Genomic DNA, 25,843 nt, shown 5'->3' on the forward strand with positions numbered 1-25,843 from the left:
TACAGCTAGTTCTATACATTTTTTCCTAGAAATTTTCCATGCTGTGATACTTTTCAAAGCAAGGGACAACACATAAGGTAGGTTTGGACGCACCTGTTTGGCATGGATAACGCAATTCTTTTATAATGTTCAGAGAATGGCAGACGACGCATTTTCTTACATACACTTACATATGTAAGACATATACTTACGTTTGCTCATTTTACGCTTTTATTTACTCACAGGCTACAGCACAAAAAACTCGCGCGCTTTCTCGTTTGATCGCCTGCTTGCATCAGAAAATGTTTTCACAGCAAACGCAGTAGTGGCCATCTTGTGTTCTCTTTTTGGAACCTTGTCTAAATGTTCGTCTAGAACACCCAGGAAGCCAATGGAACCCGCTGGAAAAATATAGCAACGGGTTAGCTGGAGGACGAGTTATCTCGTCCCTAGCGCATGCAGCACAATTCTGGATGGACGAGTTATCTCGTCCCTAGCGCATACAGCATAATTCTGGATGGACGAGTTATCTCGTCCCTAGCGCATACAGCATAATTCTGGAGGACGAGTTATCTCGTCCCTAGCAGTCAATGTGTTAAAGAACCTCCGACGCAACTTCCAGGGAAGGGTGGAGTATGTTGGAACATTTTTTTTACTATTGCACTGTAAGAAAACTCGGAAACTCGGATTATTTCCGAGATTGCGCGGGTTTTGCTGTGAAAAACAAATAAGAACCTCTTAATAAGGGACGCTAATGGGAATGGAAGTTTTTGTTGTAAGGAAAGGTTGGCTTACCTTTTCCGTTCTCGATAGGCAGTGGTGTAATAGAGTTGATTTTCTGAATGCAGGAAGAACTTGCTAATAGTCAATAGACGAGTAGACGAAGAACACGTGAAGTTTTAACGTTCCTGGTTTTTGCAAGTTATGTTACTTGAAGAAATTGAACACGTCAGCTGCCTATTTTCCATGAACGTTTCTGAATCGTTTTTACAGATCACTGACTATGCTGCGATGCCACTCGTAAGTTGAAGGTAAAAGCTTAGGAAATTCTGCTTATTAATAATCAATTGGTTAATATTTTGCTTATGTTTTTTTTAATAAATATTTTGGAAGGGGGCCATTTGCCCTCCTTTGTACGCTCTCTGCATTCACCCGTCAGCAAATGCAAATGTCAATCTCTCCTGAGCTCGAACCCAAAGACTAATAATAAGACTAACTCCATAGACTAATAATAAGAATAGACCGAGCTATGGCAACCCTGTTGCTGCTCCTAAACCAAACCGTGTGACTGGTTGATATCCTAGCAACAGCGGGCGTTGATCGTAGCAGACGATCAACGCCAGCAAGAAATAAAATAAATAGAACTGATAGAACACGGAAGAATGATTTTTTATGGAGTCCGATTTGTAAATTTGTTATTTTAAGTTGTAAATATTTTGTTAATATAGTGAGTTTTCGTTTAGATAATATTGTGCATTTTCTTTAGTCAATTTCAATAACTCTCTAAGCAATTAAAGATGCAAGCGCCCCAAAAAGAATCGGCAAACGGTAAGATTTTTACCTCAATTTAAGATACCGATTAGTACATTTTTGCGTTAACGCTAAACGTTTACGCCATTACGTTCACGCCAACGCTGACGTAGCAGTTTCAAATGAAATAAAAGTGACTGAAAACTGCGATCAAAAACTAATGACTAATGTCAAAATAATGCATAACTAAAAGAAAAACAGTTCAATCATCTCTGCACCTGGAAAAAAATTATAATGAAAACACATTACGTCTTAAAATACATGTCGAGTGCCAAACTATAGATAATGTTGCCATCCAGCAACCATGCCGCCAAAGTTTTCGCCGAGCCTCCCACCAGTCACATGATGTATCCATGAACCAATTTTTTCATCAGCAAGTCTGGGAAAGCTCGGTCTACCCTTATTATTAGTCTATGCTTCTTTCTGATTCGAAATGTGTTCCAGGCTCTGATAGTGATCGCCAACTCTCCTGACTACAAGTTCGTCCACGTGGAATCTTTTGGGAGGGTGGACTCTTACAGCCCCAGGACTTCGTTCGGAGAGCATCAGCACTTGGTTTTTGTAAGTCTGTTTTTTTTTTCTTTTCTTTTCTTTTTTTTTTTTTTTTTGAGCAATCACGATTGCTTATTGTCCTCACTTGACTGTTTTTGATGTTACGCTGATTTTATTTTCATGCCAGCACCCTCTGCAGCATCTCGCTGCTCTTGCGAAAACAGTGTCCAGGTTGCGTCCATTTCCTACACACACACACTTACACACACCTACACATACACACACTCATGCCGCATACTGACACAAACACACATGCCTACATACACACACACACGAACGCCTACACACACACACGAACGCCTACACGCACAGCACTGCATACATACACACACACACACACTCATGCCGCATACTGACACAAACACACATGCCTACATACACACACACACGAACGCCTACACACACACACACACGAACGCCTACACGCACAGCACTGCATACACAACACTTACACTCATACACTCATGCATACATACACACACACACGCACCCACACACATGCGCCTACACAAACACACACGCTCATTCATACACACACACGCTCGTGATTGCGAAAAACATTATTTAGATTCAAGGTGTCAAAAATTCAAATTAATATAATTTTTTTTAGTACTTTTGACTGTCGGTATTTTACCGCGTTTACTTGTTTTAAAAATCATTAATAATAACACAAGGAAACAATTTCGAACTCAATTTCTAGTGAATTAGGGCAGTTTTCCTTAATTTGTTTGATAAGTGGAACCCTTTTGAAAATCCATCCACTATAATATTAAAATCTGTTCGCGTCCGCCTGTCTGTCTGTCTGTCTGAAGATCGATCTTCTCGAGAACCACTGCGAATCGGGAGTCATTTGCATATGGGTGAGCAAATAAAATTCTAAAAATTGTTTTAAAAAAGATTTTTTTGACTGCTGTCCAAATCTTAAAACAACGTTTCCATCTAGAATTTCATTTTAAATTAGTTTAAAATTGGTTGCCTTTTTCGGACATAGCCTTTATTTTATCGTCTGTATTTTCTTATTTTTTCACATTCAACGTTCTTAACTCTTTTCAGCATATGAAAGTTGTTTCTTTTGTAATGTTTAGTGATTTTAGTGTAAGTTTATCATTCACAGGCCTCATAATTTGGTATGTATAGGATGTGGGACTAATTATGTTTATTTTGTTGGACTTTTTACCGTCACATGGGTGAGTTTTCGAATTGTAATAAATCTCTTTTTCCTTCCTGTTTCGATTTTTGCAATACAGTTTGTATCGTTAAAAGAACACGTTAAATTAAGATTGTTTGGATTTCTTTAAGTGAAACAGAGTTGAACAAAAAAGATTGTTTTTAAGGATTTTAACTAAAGCTTAATTGGAATCTGATGACTTGATATTAAATTAATGCTTATTGGTATTTAATAAGTCTTGGTGCTTTAGTTTCACGTAATCAACAAAAAAGTGTGTGTCATTTTATGTAAAAAGCTGATTGTAATTGTACATAAATATTTCTGATATATTCTATCAGATTTAATTCAGTTTAAAGTGAGCACATGTTATAGTTGAGAATGCATATATTTCCATCTTTTGTGCTAATTGAAAATACTCATAACTTGTATTATTGATAAATATGATTAACCTTAAAGAGGTTTTTGCCAAAAATATGCTCTACTGGTGTTTTGCAAACCTTGCATTACGCGTAAGTATTTACTCCTTAGCGCTTTAGAAACTGATGTCAGAATAATACAAAAACATCAATTGAACAGCTCTTTCATTTTTTAAGTAGCCCGTTCAACCCCGGGCACGCAGGCTAGTCTTACTACTATTATATATGCGGAAGTTTGTCTGTATGGATGTTTGTTGCTCTTTCACGCAATAACTACCGAATGGATTTTGATGAAACTTTACAATAATATAGTTTATGTATCAGAATAACACATAGGGTAGTTTTCACCTCGTTATGGGGGGGGGGAAACTCCCCTAGGGGCCATAAAACCCAATTTTCATATAAATTCTCTAATATGAGGATGAAAAAATACTTGCACATCTTAACATTATATGTCCATCGAAAGCTCTGATTTTTCTGCTGAAGATGGCACCTGTTCCAAATTTCTAAGTCGAATAAGAAACGAGTTATGAGCGTTTTAGTTCCATGTTCGAAGGCTTTCCTCAACTCAAAACAGTATTTAGGGTATCATCTCAACTCCCTTACAATTGTTGTATTGTTCACTATTTTTGCTTTTCGTCTGACTGTTCAAGGCATTTCTTAAGTTAAATTTTAAAGTAAGATTTTTTGCACAAAATAGGCAAATAATACATGAATTTGGTTGATTATGTTGCAGAATGTTTTCCCGAATTATGTTGTGTGATTTTTTGGTTGTCTTTCCTGTTTCGCCGACTTTTTATTTACCCCCCCCCCCCATGATTTTCAGTTTTCGTCACATCTTTTGATATATTAAAGGGGGGAGGCCATTTTAAATGTCGGCGAAACTGGGGAGAAACCATTTTTTGGTAATTATTTGACCTCTCCCTGTGTTGATCATTAACTTGAATCAATTGAAAAAAAAAACTACATCAACGTGAGCGAAGCCACGAGTAAAAGCTAGTCCTTAATAGTTTAGTTTGCATGCAACATTCTAGGAGTGGTTTATTTTCAATGAAAGATTTTTTTTTGTTTAAAAAAAATATATTTCGACTTGAAACACTAATTTAAAAATTAATTCAAATTTCTCCGAATACAATCTACACCTTGTTTCAAAGAAAGTTTTAAAGTTTTTATTCAAATGATATGAGTAGTTCCTATTTTTACTATGACACATATATCTTAAATATCAGGATTTCTGGAGAAAAAAAAAAGTTGCATTCTCAGATCAGGTTCAGCACTATGTCTCAGGTAATATTTAGTTTTTGTTGATAGGTAAGCTGAAAACATACATTTAGTTGCGAGTAGTAAAAATGCCTACAAAAAAACTTCACGACAATTGAGGCCATCTTTTAAATTGCACCAGAATTTCACTTAATAAATTTAAACAGCTGAATCATGTCCCCTCGGTCTCTTCTTTGCTCAAGACTGTACATTTTTAGCCTTCTAAGCCTGGAATCACAGTCTAAATGAGATAATCCTTTTATTAGCCTTGTAGCCCGCCTTTGAACCCTTTAAATTACATTATTATCTTTCTTAAGATAAGGAGACCAAAACTGAACAGCATACTCCAAATGGGGTCTTACCAAACTTCTATATAAGGGCAGAAGAACTTCTTTAGATTTGTTTGAAATAGATCTATTGATAAACCCAAGCATTTTATTGGCTTTGTTGCTAGCAATGTTGCACTGTTGACTAAACTTTAAATCCTGACTTATTAAGACCCCCAGATCAGTAAATACATCAGTAAATCATTACATAGCGAAGCGAAAACTTGTCGTACATAAGTATGAAAATTGTGTATGTCCGATCATTTTTCGAAACATGTTGATTTCATTTGCCTTCTATATAAAATTTCAGGACTTTAAAGTTGTTTATTTTTAACTGCGGAAAGTAATAATAGCATTCTTAATATCCAAATACCGGATCCTATACAGGCTCGATGTAAAATTTTCCTACTTATACTTTAAAAATCTCTTCCGCACTCAAATTTTTGTCTTGAAATGTATTCTGGCAAAATCATTGCTCTCACTAAACTCTATTTTGGAAACTTTGCAGATCAAGCCCGGGAGGTCGGTGGTGGTGTACATGCCCATCGTCCCCACGCGTCTGGGCGACATCGACGTCACAGTCATGACCAAGTCGCAGGTGGCCAAGGACGTCGTCACCAAGACGATACGCGTCGAGGTGAGCTCTTTGAATTTACAAAAATGGTTCCCCTCGATATGAGGACAACTTTGAATTTAACCCTTTCAGACGTGGTGTCCGGTATACCGGACATGAACTTTAAACAGCTGCTACTCATTTATTAATTGAATAAATTACTCGATTTTTTTCGTAGCTAACTCTTTACAGTCTGCTTATTATTATCTGTGCAAGAATTTTTCATTTTGTGATTGACAACATTAAAAAATAGGGACTGGGAGAATAGGACCGACTCATTTTCCCAACCACGGATTCTCGTCGCAAAAGTGAGGGGTTTTTATCTTATTTTTTAAAAATATATAATCTTTTATTAATCATTTTAAATGTTTATATTATGCTTTATTATTGTTTAGAGAATATTTTACAATGAAGTTTGTTTGATGTTTCATCGTTTTTTATCTGAAATATGTATTTCAATAATATTTGTCCGGATTATTGGACACGTCATAACGCTTTTAATTTTTCATCTATAAACTTGAAATTTTGTCTATAAGATGATCTTCACCATTGTACACTGTCTACCAAAGTAAAACAGTTTTGGTTAAGTATTTCAAAATTCCGTCTGAAAGGGTTAACATTTTATTCAACTGAAAAACAAGTTGCTTCTTGCAGCATCAGAAAAGAAATTAGTAAGAAAAAAAGTAGTGAAAACGAAACGTGTGGCTGTAACAACAATTCTGAATTGGATCCCGAAAGAGGGCGCCATTCTTGACCACCAAAGAGCGCAGAAAAAAGGTGCAGAAAAAGTGCAAAAAGAAAAAAGAAAGGTGCAAAAAAGAAAGAAACTATTATGCAGGTTTACTGGTTAAAACGAGCTGATGTGTGCATCACATGACTTCCTTTTACTCCAATTTACTGTCATTTTCCCATTATTGGCAGTTTTAATGTGATTCAATAGTTTACTCTCAAAATATCACCAACAGTGGCCAAATTGAAACCAGATTTAAAAAAAAAACCCGCCAAATTTGTCGCCAAGTTGGCAATAAAACTTGGCGACCAATAGACTGGCGATATATCGCCAAGTGTCCGCCAAATTATAACACCACGTGAATTTACATCGAAGTTAACAATTATTTCCCCCCAAAAAGGGGCAAAAGACCTCCTTTGGTGCATCCGAATGCAACCAAAAAGAAAGGTGCACAACTAGACCCCACTAGGAGTCTAATTATCAAATTTCAACTTTCTAGGACATTCCGTTCTTGAGTTATGCGACATATATACACACATACGCACATACATGTGTACATACAGACGTCACAAGAAAACTCGCTGTAATTAACTCGGGGATCCTCAAAATGGATATTTCGGGTGTCCGTACGTTCCTAGGCACATATCCACGAAAAAAACTCAACTTTCATTTGGGGGGTGAACAAAATGGAAATGAAGGCCGATTTTTGGGTGAAATTTTTTTCGCGAATACAATACTTCCTTTTTTGTAACTTCCTTTTTTGATCGGATTTTCATTGTTGCACTGCTAGGGTTACCACAGCAAAGTTTCAGATTTTGCCAAATTTGCCGAAAATTATATTTTATTTAATAAAAACAATTCACGTGCCTCGAATAATCGATCGCAGTGAACAATCACCAAACGCGATAACTTGCCAGAAAAGGCAACCACTCAAACACGCGCTCCGATCCGAAATGGCTCATCTTAAGCTGATGCGTCGGCTCGTATCTATAGGGGCCTTAGCCAAAACTAAATACGAGCCGACGCATCAGCTTTAAGATCAGCCATTTTGGGTCGGAGAGCGTGTTTGAGTGGTTGCCTTTTCTGGCGAGTGATCGTGTTTGCTGATTTTTCACTGCGAGCAATTATTAGCGGCTCGTGAATTGCTTGTTAAATAAAATATTATTTTTTGCCGATTTGTCGAAATCCGAAACTTTGCTGTAGCAACCCTAAGAGTGCAACAATGAAAAATCCGATCCAAAATGGCTCATCTTAAGCTGATGCGTCCGCTCGTATCTATAGGGGCCTTAGCCAAAACTAAGTACGAGCCGACGCATCAGCTTAAGTTTAGCCATTTTGGATCGGAGCACGTGTTTGAGTGGTTGTCTTTCTGGAGAGTTATCACGTTTGGTGATTGTTCACTGTGAGCAATTATTAGCGGCTCGTGAATTGCTTGTTAAGTAAAATATTATTTTTGGCCGATTTGGCGAAATCCGAAACTTTGCTGTAGTAACCCTAAGAGTGCAACAATGAAAAATCCGATCCAAAATGGCTAAACTTAAGCTGATGCGTCGGCCTGTCTATATAGCGGCTCTAGCCAAAACCAATGATCGCGCTGAGACAATTCCAGAATTTGAGCATATGTCTGTTGAGAATATTAAATGATTATCATGCTGTGGATCGAAAACACATTCATTAATGTTGAAGAAACTATCTACATAAACAATGACAAAATATGTAATACTTAATAACCAAAGAACCTGAGCAGAGTAAGCACATAGACTATTTATAGTTTTAGTCCAGGATTAGTAAGTTAACCAGTTAATGTGCTTCTAATGTAAAACAACCAATGAGAAATAAATGAATAAAATATAGACAAAAGATGTAATACTTAATAACCAAAGAACCGGAGCAGAGTAAGCACATAGGCTATTTATAGTTTTAGTCCAGGATTAGTAAGTTAACCAATCAATATGCTTCTAATGTAAAACAACCAATGAGAAATAGATACATAAAATATAGACAAAAGAAAAGGATTAACTTAAGAAAATGTAGGGCCTCCGAGAGAGCTACAAGTAAGCCCTGACCAATAGCAAACGTTATTGAAATAAGTTTGCTTTAACCAATTAAAGTGCGATTGTAGATATTTCAACATGAAATCAGTTGTCCGTTATATGTAATATCAGTGGCGCCATCTGTTGAACAAGTAAACCATTAAAACGGTAGATCACCGTTTGACAGAATACCGATACATCTTTTTTCCATCATTTGTGCTTCTAATGTGAAACAAACAATGAGAAATAAATGAATAAAATATAGACAAAAGAAAAGGATTAACTTAAGAAAATTGAGGACCTCGGAGAGAGCTTCAAGTAAGCCCTGACCAATAGCAAAACGTTATTTATCCAAGTTTGCTTTAACCAATTAAAGTGCGATTATAGATATTTCAGCAATGTCGAGCTAAGTGTCGCCTTAACCGATCTCTCTCTTAACAGGCCGACGGCATACCGCAGTACCGCCACACCACTGTGCAGCTGGACCTCAGCCAGGGAGCCTACCTCATCAAGTACCTGGACACGAACATCACCGAATCCCCTATCGTCCCCTACAGGCAGGAGAGGCTCTACATGTTTGGATCCAACAGAGCCACCGTCTCCGTCGTAGGTCAGTGTTCGCTCTTTCGACTCTTTCAACTTTATACAGGGTGTTCCGAAAATGACTGCTGCATCTGAAAAATCCATAGACTAATAATAAGAGTAGACCGAGCTATGGCAACCCTTTTGCTGCTCATAAACCAAACCATGAGGTATTTTAAAAGGTATTTTAAATTGCAGGTATTTAAAATCAATGCTGCACATTTAGTTTTTATTGATTTTTCAAATATACCGGTCATTTTGGCGACCTTACAGACTCCGTTTTCTTTTATACCTTTTAAAATACCTGCAGCGCCATCTGTTGAGGAACATTGAAACTAATCTCGAAAGTGTGTCCGTCTGAAAACTGACTGTTGTCCCAAGCATAATGCAACAAACGGTATATTTCATAGACTAATAATAAGAATAGACTAATAATAATGAGCAGCTATGGCAACCCTTTTGCTGCTCATAAACCAAACCATGTGACTGGTGGATATCCTAGCAACAGCGGGCGTTGATCGTAGCAGACGATCAACGTCCGCGAGAAATAAAATAAATAGAATTGATGGAATGATCTTTTATGGAGTCCAATTTGTAAATTCGTTATTCTAAGTTGTAAATATGTTGTTAATATAGTGAGTTTTTCGTTCAGATAGTATTGTGCATTTTCTATATTCAATTTCAATAACGCTCTAAGCAATTAAAGATGCAAGCGCCCAAAAAGAATCGACAAACGTTAAGATTTGTACCTACAATTTCAATTTAAGATACGTTTGCGCTATTACGTTTACGCCAACGCTGATGTAGCAGTTCCGAATGAAATAAAAGTGACTGAAAACTGTGATCAAAAACTAATTACTAATGTCAAAATAATGCATAACTAAAAGAAAAACAGTTCAATCATCTCTGCACCTGGAAAAAAAAAATTATAATAAAAACACATTACGTCTTAAAATACATATCGAGTGCCAAAGGCTTGGCGAAATCTTTGGCAGCATGGTTGCTAGATGGCAACATTATCTATAGTTTGGCACTCGACATGTATTTTAAGACGTAATGTGTTTTTATTATAATTTTTTTTCCAGGTGCAGAGATGATTGAACTGTTTTTCTTTTAGTTATGCATTATTTTGACATTAGTAATTAGTTTTTGATCACAGTTTTCAGTCACTTTTATTTCATTTGGAACTGCTACGTCAGCGTTGGCGTGAACGTAATGACCCAAAAATGTACTAATCGGTATCTTAAATTGAAGTTGTAGGTAAAAATCTTATCGTTTGCCGATTTTTTTTTTTTTTTTTTTTTTTTTTTTGGGCGCTTGCATCTTTAATTGCTTAGAGGGTTATTGAAATTGAATAAAGACAAGAAGTTCTGTCTAGAACTAGACGAGCCTACTTTCCCGTATACCCATACTACTTTCTAGTATCTGATCAATATTCTCAAAAATAGCTAAAATCGCTAATTTTTTCAAACATATTTTAAAATATTTTAAGCTGATTTCTTGGAATAAAATATTCCTCACTCATCTAAAAAAATTAGATGCGTAAAAAAACGAACAAATAAAATAGCAGCAACTTTTAAACAAAGCAGCTAATACACTTTTTTCCATTAAAAAAATCTTTAACAGCTTTCAAAACGAAAAAATAATAATTAAAATTAATAAGCTCATGAAAATAAATACATCATATCAAAAAAAAAATCGTTTCTTTTTCCCCTGTTGCCAAAAGTATTTTTTAAAATGAATTAATGCACTTACCAAAACAAACAAAAAAAAAAAATAAATAAATAAATAAATAAAATATATAAAATGTCAACTTAAAAAAATAATTTTCATTGTCAAAAAAAAAAAAAAAAAAATCGTCTGCGCATATTTTTCGAGTTTATTCACCGAAAACCAAATACCTAAATTAAAACTTTAGCGTGAAAATAAAAACAAATCATATCAACAATAATTATTTCACAGTTAAAACCACAGCAGCGGAGTCGGAGTCGGAGTCAATCTCATTTTGGGATAAAAGAGTCGGAGTCGAATATCCAAGAATCGGAGTCAGTCATTTGTCCTCCGTGTATAAATGTTTGCCAAAGCTACGAAGTCAGAGTCGAAGTCGGGGAGTCGGAGTCCGATTAATTGTCGGGAACAGGAGTCAGAGTCGGTGTCAGGTCCCCCTAAATTCTCGGAGTCGGAGTCGGGAGTAGGTCGTCAAGAGCTATTTCCAACAAAGTTTGTTTGAAGTAAATCCGCCTTCAAGTACGGAATCTACATTGACTTTCAGTTTCCCCGTAGGCGCTAATGTTAAGGGATTTGAACTGTTCAAAATTGAACGGAAAATTGTTCAAATCAAAAAGATATCTTATATACAAGTTTTTTATCAAAAGCTTTTTCCTACAAAGTTTGTTTGAAGCAAATTCGCCTCACAGTTCGGAATTGCTTTGAATTTCCCCGTAGGCGCTAATGTTAAGTTTTTTTGAACTGTTTAAAATTGAACAAAAAATAGTTCAAATCAAAAAGTGAAATATGGGAATGAGGTGTCCTCGCCGAGATCTTTCGAACAAAAAAAAGTTTGTTCGAATCGGACTATTCATTCAAAAGTTATTAGGGGGGGACAGACAGACAGACCGACAGACAGACCGACAGACAGACCGACAGACAGACAGACCGACAGACAGACAGACAGACCGACAGACATTTTTCCCCATCTCAATACCCTACTTTCCAATTTTTAATTTTTCAATATTTATTTAATTATTTTATTTATTTTTGACTTTTTTTTGTTTTTTCACGATATTTTTAAGATGCATTAAGCCTTCTTTCATGCTTTTTTCTTCTTTTTCTGACTTTTACTGGGAAAGTAGGCTAAAAATGCACAATACTATCTAAACGAAAAACTCACTATATTAACAAAATATTTACAACTTAGAATAACAAATTTACAAATCAGACTCCATAAAAGATCAGTCTTCCGTGTTCCATCAATTCTATTTATTTTATTTCTCGCTCGCGTTGATCGTCTGCTACGATCAACGCCCGCTGTTGCTAGGATATCCACCAGTCACATGATTTGGTTTATGAGCAGCAAAAGGGTTGCCATAGCTCGGTCTACTCTTATTATTAGTCTATGCCATAGACTAATAATAAGAGTAGACCGAGCTTTACCAGACTTGCTGATGAAAAAATTAATTGGTTCATGGATACATCATGTGACTGGTGGGAGGCTTGGCGAAAACTTTGGCAGCATAGTTGCTAGATGGCAACATTATCTATAGTTTGGCACTCGACATGTATATTAAGACGTAATGTGTTTTTATTATAATTTTTTCCAGGTGCAGAGATTGAACTGTTTTTCTTTTAGCTATGCATTATTTTGACATTAGTCATTAGTTTTTGATCACAGTTTTCAGTCACTTTTATTTCATTTGGAACTGCTACGTCAGCGTTGGCGTGAACGTAATGACACAAAAATGTACTAATCGGTATCTTAAATTGAAGTTGTAGGTAAGAATCTTATCGTTTGCCGATTTTTTTTTGGGCGCTTGCATCTTTAGTTGCTTAGAGAGTTATTGAAATTGACTAAAGAAAATGCACAATACTATCTAACCGAAAAACTCACTATATTTGCAACTTAGAATAACAAATTTACAAATCGGACTCCATAAAAGATCATTCTTCCGTGTTCCATCAGTTCTAATTATTTTATTTCTGGTGGGCGTTGATCGTCTGCTACGATCAACGGCCGCTGTTGCTAGGATATCCACCAGTCACATGGTTTGGTTTATGAGCAGCAAAAGGGTTGCCATAGCTCAGTCTATTCTTATTATTAGTCTATGAAATATACCGTTTGTTGCATTATGCTTGGGCCAACAGTCAGTTTTCAGACGGACACACTTTCAAGATTAGCTTCAGTGTTACTCAACAGATGGCGCTGCAGGTATTTTAAGAGGTATGAATGAAAACGGAGTCTGTAAGATCGCCAAAATGACCGGTATACTTGAAAAATCAATAAAAACTAAATGGGCAAGAGACAGAAATATACCGTTTGTTGCATTATGCTTGGGACAACAGTCAGTTTTCAGAGGGAAACACTTTCAAGATTAGTTTCAATGTCCCTCAACAGATGGCGCTGCAGTATTTTAAAAGGTATAAAAGAAAACGGAGTCTGTAAGATCGCCAAAATGACCGGTATATTTGAAAAATCAATAAAAACTAAATGTGCAGCATTGTTTTTTCAAATATACCGATCATTTTGGCGATCTTAGACTCCGTTTTCTTTTATACCTTTTAAAATACCTGCAGCGCCATCTGTTGAGGAACATTGTAACTAATTCTGAAAGTTCATCTTGTTGCTACATATCTCAAAACCTCTACGTCCTCTGCGTGGATAAATCAATCTATTGAGCACACACATGCTCAAATCAAAACCCACCGTCTGCAGAACGGAACCAAATCATAAGAGGACGATTGATTGATTTACTTTCTATTTAAACCATCTCAGTTACCCCTTAGGCAATGACGTGACGTCGTCAAAATTTACATCTATTATATCTCAAAGCAACTCACAGTTAATCCTTTTAACTGTTGCTATTTCTTAAATTTACTTTCTTGACTGCTACCAGCAGAAAGATCCTCAACTCATGAGGCCTGACGTCACGTCCGCCGATGGGCAAAACACGTGATTGACTTGTCGGGTGTTTAGTCACTTGGGGATTTCTATACGCTCGGGGCTTACGCACGCCGGTTTTTCAACGACGTTTAAAACAAGAATGTATTTCTAGGATAGTTTGAGTGAACAAGTAAGTTTTAAACAATTAAAATACATTCTAGCTTTTTATGAATCTCTCCAAGAACCAAAATAAATGACTTTTGCCAACACATCTGCTTCAAAATTGACTGCTGTCCCAAGCACACTGTTAAAAATTTTCCGGAAACTTTACGGTAATTGTTACTGGCATCCATGTTGCCAGTAACTATTACCGTAAAAATCAAATGTTACTGTAAAATTGTACGGTTTCCTCGGTAGGCCACAGCAACCAGTTGGCGCTGGGATCGCTTATTTCTCCGGTATAAATTACCGTTAAAATCAGCGATGCGTCGGCGATGCAATTTTACAGTAACAATTACCAGAAAATCTTCCTGAATTTTTAACAGTGCATAACGCAACGAACGGTATATTTCTATCGCTGCCCGTTTAGCTCTTGTTGATTTTTCAGATGTATCAATCAGTTTTGGAACACCATGTATAAAGTTTCAACGTTTTGAAATCGTAACTTTAATGATGCTCCCCCCCCCCCCCCTTCTTATCCCTTTCTCTCCCCAGGTGACGTGACGGGCCCAGCATTCGCCACGATGCCCGTCAACGCCAGCAGCCTGCTGAGGAAGCCCTCGTGGTGCGGGGAACAGAACATGTTCGATTTCGCCGCCAACCTCTACACCCTCCTCTACCTACGGCTCACGGGTCAGAGGCAGCCCGACATTGAGAAGCAGGCCTTCACACACCTCAACATCGGTGAGTACGCCCCGCCCCTTTCTAAGAATTTGCTTTATCGTCTTTTTTTTTTACTTTCTTCTATATCTAATATATAGAAGAAAGTATTGGTTTCGTGCAAATTTTCGAATTTTGACGGATTCGAACGTTTTGAGGTGTGCTGAGTCCATTTCGACTATTTTTGGAAAATGTCTGTCTGTGTGTGTGTGTGTCACGTCTGTGTGTGACCAGTTTTTTGTGGCCGCTCTACAGCAAAAACTACCGCATGAAATCGAACGAAATTTGCTACACATATGTGCCGCTATGTGAACTTGTGCCCATTGGTTTTTGGCGCGAATTCCTCCAAGGGGGGTGGAGCAATGGGACGTTTTTTGAGTTACAAGTGCTTGCTATTCCTCAGGAAGTAACTGGCGGAACCAAACGAAATTTGGTCCATATGTTGCCATTAACAGGAACAGGTGCTAATTCAATTTTGGTGTCAATAACTCTATTGTTACGAAAATTCGTTGCCTTACAACAGCAATATTAAAAGTAATCATAATAAAAATTTTGAATCAAGGCTTCTCCGGAGCAAACATGAGTTTAAAGTCATGTAAACATTTGGAAACTCTACTTTTTGCACCCTTAGGGGAACATAGTAGAGAGCTTTTTTTTTTCTTTTCTTGTGTGTGTGTGTGTACTATTTAATTAAATAAAGCGCACGGTTTTTTTTAGTGATCTTTGTTTTTGTTAGTTCATATTTTGGAAATTCTTCAAATTTTTATATACTTCAATTCGTGCTTTTGTTTATAAATGAATACTCGTTCGTTCTTTGTACTTATTGTTATTTTACTTTTATGGGTAAGGAAGAAGCTCGATTTTTAATCACGTCAAAGCGGTGTGTTTTGAGTTCGTTCAGTTGAAACGGAAAACTTAAGTAGCGATTAGTTCATTTACAATTATTACTGACCCAGCCAACGCCGGGTATTTTCGCTAGTTAATTAATAAACTATTCTAAGTTTAACTATCCATTTCGTGCTAATGCGTTTTCATATAATGCATGTCTGATGATAATTGATAAGCATGCAGCTTACCTTCATTTCTTGACCTGTAAACTTCGATGAGGGTTCTCACTATACTGCCGTGTGCAGGTAAACGGCAGTATCTGCAGAAAGGAGCTTTCGAGATATTTGAAGAAACGCGTTTTGGATTCAATACTAACAATACAGAAAAGCTGGAACTAGACTTCTTTTTCGAGCCTTTTTTTAAGCGGAAACCAAATAAGCGAGCTTGCACAATAACGATAACGTACAATAGATGACAAAAATGCAAAAAAATGGAAAATGAAAAATTTGCAGTTACTGCCCTTTATTGGCAAAGCACTGGAAGAAATCGGGTTTCTTTCGCTTGTTTCACACAAAACGGGCCCCCAATTCGTCGTTGTTGAGTCACGTGACTTGGGATCCTTGGGTCAGCTTTGGCAAAGCCAATGATAGGACTTGCTTCCTCCATTTTAATTGCTGCTCTAAGCACGAACTCCGAATATGTATGAATGAAAAGTTTCACATCGTTTTACGAAGTTTGCGTTTGGATTAAGAGTTTCAGTTAGTGTAGAAAATGAATTGTAAATAATTAATGTATTAGTTATAATGTATTAGTAATCGCATAAGGCCTTGGCCGTTTGTTTATTCTTTTATCTCTGCATTTGGAAACAGCTGAATTAGCTCTTACAAAATTGATAGAGCAAAGTTTTTAGCTTGTATCAGCAAGTTCATTTATGTTTGTCGCAGTAATAGATGGTTTTTACCTGCAAATGTTTAATTAATGTGTATTAAGTTGTCTAAGGACATTAAACCTTCAAAATTTGCGATTTTCTGGAAAATATATATGTTATGCATATATTAATACTGAACAATTTGATACCTTATTTATTACCATAATCCAAAAACTTTTCAAGTTATCGTAAAAATGCGTAAACTTTCCCCATAGAGATTTATGTTAACAACAGATGTTTAAGCCTATTTTTCTCAGGTGCCGGTTTCTTCGGTTTTCTCGTTTTGCGCGCATGATATCTCAGAAAGTATGTTATATATTTTCGTAAAACTTTTCATGCATGTTTGTCTAATTTAGTTTTATGATCTGAACCTAAATTTTATAGCTAAAAATGAAAGTTAATATTAAAAAAAAATATTTTTGCCCAAAGTTTTGGAAATTTTCGATATTAACTTATAAAATTTCCAAAAAATAATAAAATATTTTTTAAAAAAAATAGCTAAATTTAGGTTCAGGTCATAAATATAAACCAGATAAACATGCATTAAAAGTTTCACGGAAATATATAAGAAACTTTCTGAGATATCATGCGCGCAAAACGAGAAAACCGAAGAAACTGGCACCTGAGAAAAAGAGGCTTAAACAGCTACTGTTAACATAATTCTCTATGGGGAAAGTTTACGCATTTTTACGATAACTTGAAAAGTTTTTGGCGTATGGTAATAAATAAGGAATCAAATTGTTCAGAATTTAAATATGCATAGCATATATTTTTTCCAGAAAGTCAAAAATTTTGACGGTTAAGGGTCCTTAGACCCCTTAGAGTACTGCGTTTAAATTGCACATGAGTTCTTGATTGAGTTTCAGGAATATTGATCTCGAGTAGAGTTTTTGATCGGTTTCCAACAGTTAGTGTTTGGAAAGTTAGATTTTATACAGGGTGTTTCAAAAAGAGTGACGCGATTTGAAATGCGTATATTATGAAAACTAATGAAAATAGACACTTCAGAGTAAATTTACGTTACGTGAATAATAATAAAGTGTTTTTAAGTAAAAAATTAAAGGTGCTCAATATGTCCACCTTTGAATGCACGGCATATGTCTACACGGCAGTCAAGTTTGTCCAAAACTTTTGCAAGCTCTTCTGCATCGACTCCCTACTAGCAAAATTTCTTGCATCAACCTTGACAGATCTTGATATTATACTGACGGCGTCAATATTGACGTATTTCATACTGCATAAAGCTTGCATAAAGATTAAAAAGCAATATTACAATAACAACATGTATGCAACATTGCATTCATCTTAAAATATCAATATTGATATTACCTTAAAATAACAACATTGCATACATGTTGACGCCGTCAAGATGATATTGATTTCATGCTGTCGCCGTCAAGGTAATTAGTACACAATAGAACAGGTGGACCTTCGTTGATACTTGCGCATGCGCACAGTTCTTTCTACCCAGCGTCCCTCGCAATGCTGGCACATCTTCCTGCTTCGACCTGCGATTCAGTCGGTTCAGCTGCACGTGGCCTTGCATTCTTTTAGGCTTCGTTAAGTTGGTTGCTTAGTTATTAGTGTGGAATAGTATTGTTTCAGGAAAAACTTATGACTTATAACTGCATTTGTTTATTAATATATTATTAATATGCCCAGAATTTCGTATTATCACTTCAATCTCACGTAAGATTAATTTTATTCAATGGTTATTTATGTTATTCTTTAAGATAAATTCATATGTTTTGTTCATGGGATATTTTCAATGCTGACATCCATTTGAAAATGTACTTTATTGTATTTATTTATTTATTTATTATTTTGCTATCTTTACTCTTACTATACTTTGCTATCTTTACTCTACTCTCTGCTATAAAAACTTCCGCAATTATTCCTAACTAGGCATTTTATGTCTTTATAATACAATTAGAAGCATGAATTTAAAAAATAAGTCAAGTATTACGCAAAACGAAGAAACATTCATTTTTTAAATTAAATTGCGAGTAATATTAATACCTTTATATGAATTTCCGATCAGATGTCAGCTTTGAAAGTACTCTTAGGCTAGAAAACTATCTTGAAGAATAACAGAAATAATTAAAGAATGAAATTTAATTCTCGACTTTAAAGTGAAATTAATACAAATAAATAAATGGATAAAACACCTTGCAAACGTGCTGATGTCATACTGTCATGTCAATGTATCCTGACATTTTCCTGTCATATCAATACGTATGCAATATTACAAAAGCAGCCTACCTTGATATTTTCCTGATATTATGCTGCACACACCTTGTCAGTCAATATTGTGGCAGCCTGCTGACAGCATAAATGGAGTAACATAACAATATTGAGGCAGCATTAATGCAAGATGATTTTTCTTGCATGTCAACCTTTATGCAATACTGAGGCAAGATATTTTGCTTACTGGGCTGCTAACTACTTACAGAAACAACGCGTTTCTTCGACTTGTTTATACCATCTTCTAATGCTTTTTCATGAGGGAGGTTCAACACCAGGGTATTCTCGACGAAAATCCCGCTGAACAGTTGTTATGGACTCGCATGTGGCGAAGCGTAGAACACAGTACAATTTTTGCCGCGCAGTCGCCATTTTCACAAACACTGAAATGGCGGCTGAAGAAAGAGAGTTAACGCTATCCGTCGGCAACTCCGTGAAACTCGAGATTTTCTCCATTCTAACGATACCTTTATTTAATAAACGGATTAAAATCTGAACAGTTATGGTTTTTTGATCATCTTGTATTCTGTTCAGAGATCACAATCTATTCAAGTTAGTTCCAATAAATATGACATACTAGCTGTACCCGACGCGCGTTGCTACGCCAACAAAAAAATACATCATTATACTGATTTTCATGACAATCGGTTGAACGGGGCAGAAGTGACTACTCTGCAGTGCCACCTGGTGGCGAGTGGCTTCAATGAGCCTATGATGCACCTTCTCCGTGGAAAAATACATATATATAGCAATTTTCATAATAATCGGTCCACGTATCAAGTGAAGCCGTGACTATACTTGTACTCACGCAGTTTGCGAGATCAATCCATCGCTAAAAATATCAAATAGAAAAAGTTTGAAATCCCCCCGTTGCGTGAAAAGCCATAAAACAATAAAGAAAGAATTTATTTGTTCAAACTCGAGAAAAATGGCAACTTCTTATCAATGAGATCTTTCAAGCGAATTCATTTCTGCACTTTATTCGTATTTATCCAATGGATTGCGACTTAAATTGGAATAAAAAAGGGATTTTTTTCGAACTGGTCTATAAACATTCCCAGTACCAAAAATAACGAACGGTGAAAGTTTCAGCCAAATCTGCCGGGTAGTTTTTGAGTTCATGGATGACATACAGACAAACATTCATTTATATATATATATATATAGATTAGTGGCATTAATATTAATATAGGTGGAGTTCGGGAAAGTGACAAATGTTACGGTTGAGCGTCGATATCCCGGGTAATTTAAAAAATTCGGTCACATTCCGGCACCCCGTCAGAAAAACCCCGTCCAATCTCGATGACCCTGAATTTTTTCTAAATCATCCACACACACTTTGGTGGTCTGCAAGAAGTCGGGTTTTCAAGGATTTTCAATCGCTACTTTTTTACATTTAGTCAGCACAAGTGGTCACGATAGATCTCAATCTTCAATGGCGGGGTGCTTCACTTATTGATTTTTCTTCCAAATGACAGCGGATTTTCTTTTTCAGGCTACCAGAGGCAGCTGAGCTACCAACTGGAAGACGGATCATTCAGCCCCTTTCGCTGGAACCCCGCCCCGAGTGTGTGGTGAGTAGTGTTGGGAGAAAATACTCGTTTTAACCGTGAGTTTGTATTAACCGTTGTCGTACTGAGGTAATTCAACTGTATATGTGAAAGTCTGGAATTTGGTTAATGTCGACATTAATCGGTGAAAGTCAACAGTCGCGTGACAAAGACCGAATATTACCGGTAAAAGTCGACATTTCGGTTTTTCGCGGTAACATCAGTTGAGCTTGCCCGCATTTTCAGTTGGACTTACCCGCATTATCAGTTGAGCTTACTTGCATGGTCAGTTGAGCTTACTCGCATTTTCAGTTCAACTTACCCGCATGGTCAGTTGAGCTTGCCCGCATTTTCAGTTGAGCTTACCCGCATTTTCAGTTGAGCTTACCCGCATTTTCAGTTGAGCTTACCCGCATTGTCAATTGATCTTACCCGCATGGTCAGTTGAGCTTGCCCGCATTTTCAGTTCAACTTACCCGCATGGTCAGTTGATCTTAACCACATGGTCAGTTGAGTTTACCCGCATTTTCAGTTCAACTTACCCACATTTTCAGTTGAGCTTACCCGCATGGTCAGTTGAGCTTACCAGCATTTTCAGTTCAACTTACCCGCATGGTCAACTGATCTTAATCACATGGTCAGTTCAGCTTACCCGTATAGCGTTATGAGTTCGCCACAACTTCGGTCATTCTTTAAATAAAGTCTCAGTTCTTGTGAAAACACAGAAAATGTTTTGACAAACGCGTCAGTTATTGCTAAAATATCCACAGCAATCAAGCAAATCGCTCATTAAAGTCGAAGTTTATACTTTTTTACTAATCCTAGTAGTCCAAGAGCCGATGAATGCCAGACCTACGTCATAGTATAAGGACAAAAACTTTTTCTGCGTATGAACATCACAGCAGGTAAGAAAGGTTCGCTATTATTTAAGCAGCGTTGGCAGGAAACTGGTAGCGAAGGTGCGTAAAATTGCTGCAAAAGCTCAACATCATTGTTTTAGTCTGTGTCACGTGACCTGGTGGTCCCCATTCAACCCTCTCCGATTTGGGAGACGTTCTAGAGAGGTGCAGATATGCCTTTGAAACGGACCTACGCAAATTTTCAGCTTCTAAGACACAAACCGTAATGATCTATCCTCAAAAAGAAAAAAAAGGTGGGCTCCAAAATGCCCTCTGATGGGTGAATCGCGCTAAACATGACAATTTCACCATAGACTAATAATAAGAGTAGACCGAGCTATGGCAACCCTTTTGCTGCTCATAAACCAAACCATGTGACTGGTGGGTATCCTAGCAACAGCTGGCGTTGATCGTAGCAGACGATCAACGCCGGCGAGAAATAAAATAAATAGAATTGATGGAACACGGAATCTTTTATGGAGTCGGATTTGTAAATTTGTTATTCTAAGTTGTCAATATTTTGTTAATATAGTGAGTTTTTCGTTTAGATAGTATTGTGCATTTTCTTTATTCAATTTCAATAACTCTCTAAGCAATTAAAGATGCAAGTGCCCCAAAAGAATCGGCAAACGGTAAGATTCTTACCTACAATTTCAATTTAAGATACCGATTAGTACATTTTTGCGTTAACGCAAAACGTTTACGCCAATACTGAAGTAGTAGTTCCAAATGAAATAAAAGTTACTGAAAACTGTGATCAAAAACTAATGACTAATGTCAAAATAATGCATAACTAAAAGAAAAACAGTTCAATCTCTGCACCTGGAAAAAAAATTATAATGAAAATACATTACGTCTTAAGATACATGTCGAGTACCAAACTATAGATAATGTTGCCATCTAGCAACCATGCCGCCAAAGTTTTCGCCAAGCCTTCCACTAGTCACATGATGTATCCATGAACCCATTTTTTCATCAGCAAGTCTGGGAAAGCTCGATCTACTCTTATTATTAGTCTATGAATTTCACAAAGCTCGTCCGCCATTTTGGAACTCTTTTTTTTTAATTGACCCTAGGTCCTTAGGATTTAGGTCTTGGAAGCTGAAGGTTTGTTTAGGTGAGTTTCAAAGTCGTGTCTGCACCTCTATAAAACTTCGTTTAAATCGGAAGTGGTTAGATCACTTTAAAAACGATTCAGAAACGTTCCTGGAAAATAATAGGCAGCTGATGTGCCCAATTTCAGTCAGTAACATGTCTTACAAAAACCAGGAACGTTTTCTGATAAAAGTCAGTAAGCTTTCTGAAATATTAAGAAATATCCCATATTAAAACCAGTCGTGAACCTTCTAGAAAAATTAAATAGGTTTAACTTAATTGATTAGAACCGTCCTAATTTGCCAAGAAGGCTCCAGAAATATTCGAGCAACCCCGGCCAAGCTACGCAAAAATTGCAAGCAAGAACCAAGCATATTCCTTGCCGGCAATTCTGTAGCTATCCAGTGACTTATTTGCTCCCATTGGAAGCTTAGTCGATCCGGACGCGCCATATACAATCTAAAGCGGATGCACTTAATAAACACGCTCCGTCAATATTTAAACTGGTAGCAAAAAATATTTTTCACACCAGTGCAAGGTCTGCATTCGTGCATCTTTTAGGAATTCAGGAAACCTTTTTGCGGAGATACTTGATTTTTTGGGGAACTAGGTGAAAACCTCTGAAATCCCGAAACATTCCACGGAAATAACCAGTAACGTTTCGGAATTTTTTTACAGTGATGGAGACAATGAGGTCACTTGATCTGGAATGACTCAGTTTTTGACGCACTTTTGCAACCTGTTTCCTGCCAAAGACAGCGCGACTCAGCTTAAATAATAGCGAACCGTCCTTACCATTGCCACCAAAATGTGGGGTGTCGCACTTGTCACCACTCCTTACTTCCCCTTGGTCGCAAACTGTCACAATTTCCCCCATCCCCTTTTAACAGGGGTGATTGTGTTCCGGTATTTTACCGAACTTCCGGTATTTTCGGACGTATTTCCGGTATTTTTATGTCCGAAAATACCGGAATTATGTTTTTTTTTTTTGTTATGCTTTTATCTCCCTACCTCCGCAATTTTTTAAAAATTATATAATACTCATCAAATATACCTGCAAGAGCCTTAAGATGGACACCTGTCCCTTAAGATGGACAAATGTCAAGATAATTTTGTGTAACACCAGCTCAAAAGTAACTTTGTAACCCATTAAAAATTTAATCAAATGTACCCACAACATTTTGACTCTGACTATTGAACTATTTAATACTATGGCAAAGGTGCACCTAAGTAATAGGGGCCAAAGATTCCCCCCCCCCCCCCCGTTCTCGCTTTGAAACTTTCAGGTATTTTTTGATGAACTCACAATCACCCCTGCCTTTTAAGAGCGAGATCCTCTGTAGACGACCACTTAAATGTTGTTTCTTATGTGACGTCACCCCCCACTTATGAGCGACATACTAGAGCCGCTATAAACAGTCAATTCGCGACAACTCGATGTTCGATAACTCGAATATTACTATAAATTGAAGTTTTTATTGTCCCTTCCTCTTTAATGCCATGCTAATTACTATCAATATCTCGAAGTTAACTTCCTTTAACTCGAAGTTATTTTCAAGATGACTCGAAATTTATTTCTAAAGAGCGAAAAAAAAAAGAGAAACAAGTGACTATGAGCGAAAAATTAATTCACCTTCACCTACACTTCCTGCACAATAAACCTCTAAAGCAAGAAGAGCACCTGTTGAGTCAATGCGCGATAATAGGTGCAGAAATGAGTATTGCTTGTTTTTTTTTTGCTGTGTACTCTACTGTTTACACTTTGACAAGTTGCTGGACTACGAATTTGCTTTTAAGCTGTCAAGTTAACTGATTGTACGTTTATTCAAAGGCTGACCTAAGATAAGATGCGTCCCCCTTCATTCTTTATTTCGATTATTTGCTGATAAATATCTGAGAGACAGTGAGATTTCTTTAGGGACATTCCACGGTATTTTTGACATTTATGTAGAGTCCGTAACGTGACCTTTTTTGCCATAACTTTTTGATTTACCGTTTGATTAGCATATTATTTTATTTTGATCTTTTCCTACCAACACAACAGCTCAAATTAAAGTAATTTGCAAATAAAACGGTAAATTAAAAATTATGGCAAAAAAAGGTCACGTTACGGACTCTACATAATGTCAAAAATACCGTGGAATGCCCCTTTGCTATTGAAGATGTCTAAGCAAGTACTCTGTCAATCATATTAAAAGAAAAAGAGAAACTTCTAAATCGGTAGAGTCCATGAATCGGACTTTGAAACGAATGTAGAATGTAGAATAAAACGTTGTCGAACCTTCTTGCAGGTTGACCGCCTTCTGCGCCAAGATCTTCCACAAGGCCACGTTCCAGGAGTGGGAGAACTTCCTGTACATCGACCCGAACGTCATCTCGAGGGCCGTCGGATGGTTGCTCGACCAGCAGTCGCCAGAGGGCGCCTTCACCGAAACCACGGTCGACCCGCTCGACAGGAAGATGGATCTGGGGGTGAGTCTTTCGTGTACTCAAACGAAAATATTGTACAGTAAACTCCCGATTATCCGTGTGCGGATTATCCGTGCATCATTTCGGAATCACACTTTTCTAAAGCTTCGATGATGTTATCGATAACATCATTGAGGAAGTTAAAGAAATCGAAGGTTTCGAATCAGTTGACGCTGAAAATGTCGAAGAGTGGTTTAAAAGCGACGAATGTGGATCAGGACTTCGATGTCTAACTGACGAAAATATCGTTGAACTTGTTACTGAATCAAACGCAAGTGATGATATCGAAAACAAAGATGAAGAACATGGAAAAAATACAATTTCACATTCTACTGCTCTGCAATCTGCGGAACATTTATTGGATTATATGAGTGAAAGAGGTTACGATTACGGAGGATTAATTGCAGTAAGAAAAATTCGTACGGACATACGCAACAATTTAAACAAACAAAAAAAAAAAAAAAAAAACGTATCCCCGATTTTTTTAAGCAATAAATTTCGAAGAAAAATTCCTGGTCTGTGTTAGTATCTATATATATTATTTATTTTTTTCTAATTTCCCCTTAAATAGTTAGCCTGCATATTCCTTAAATGATTTTTCGGATTATCCGTGTTTTTCGATTATCCGTGCTACGCCGCCCGGTGATTAGCACGGATAATCGGGAGTATACTGTAGTTGGGTTAAACCTAACCTTGCAGCATGGTGAAGGCAGGTTAGCCTCTTGTTCAAATTTTAGCGAGTGAATTGTTCCAAAACTGAGAAAGACAAATTGTTAATTTCGATAAAGCAAGTATTTAAGTTAAATTAAAATTAAATACAACTACGTATGAGCTCACTTCTTTTGCATTGAAAAAAGCGTTCCTGGTAACGCCGAAACACGTATCTGCAGTAAAAATTGTGCTGTTTTTAATTCTACTTTTCTGTATAAAGGGTTTTTTTTTTTTTTTCCACCCAAGTACTTAAGTTCTTTGACATTGCTAGGTGGGCATACTTCAATCAATGTGTTTTTCCTTAAATTTTATATTTTACATATAAGTTTTTAAAGTGAGTTAACAAGTAATGGACAAAACACTTAGAGCTCTTTTTAGGTCAGGACGGCAGTATCATGATGATGATGATCAGTCTAAAGTCGATCGGGGTCTGATGAAAAGGGGAATAAATCCT

The 25,843-nt window shown here is 36.8% G+C and overlaps 1 protein-coding gene across 1 annotated transcript in view; it reads left to right on the top strand.

The window, feature by feature from the left end:
* LOC129233137 (CD109 antigen-like) overlaps nucleotides 1–25,843 on the top strand; it is a gene marked incomplete at its 3' end in the record, with an annotated part of 115,516 nt that overhangs the window by 69,069 nt on the left and 20,604 nt on the right. The window contains 7 exon segments of the mRNA XM_054867200.1: nucleotides 1,954–2,070; nucleotides 5,740–5,868; nucleotides 9,049–9,217; nucleotides 14,501–14,689; nucleotides 20,161–20,239; nucleotides 24,501–24,681; nucleotides 24,897–24,905. Of these exon segments, the coding sequence (XP_054723175.1) occupies nucleotides 1,954–2,070; nucleotides 5,740–5,868; nucleotides 9,049–9,217; nucleotides 14,501–14,689; nucleotides 20,161–20,239; nucleotides 24,501–24,681; nucleotides 24,897–24,905 (873 nt within the window).

The sequence above is a fragment of the Uloborus diversus genome, unplaced genomic scaffold, assembly GCF_026930045.1.
Source record: "Uloborus diversus isolate 005 unplaced genomic scaffold, Udiv.v.3.1 scaffold_18, whole genome shotgun sequence".
NCBI classification, from domain to species: Eukaryota; Metazoa; Arthropoda; class Arachnida; order Araneae; family Uloboridae; genus Uloborus; species Uloborus diversus.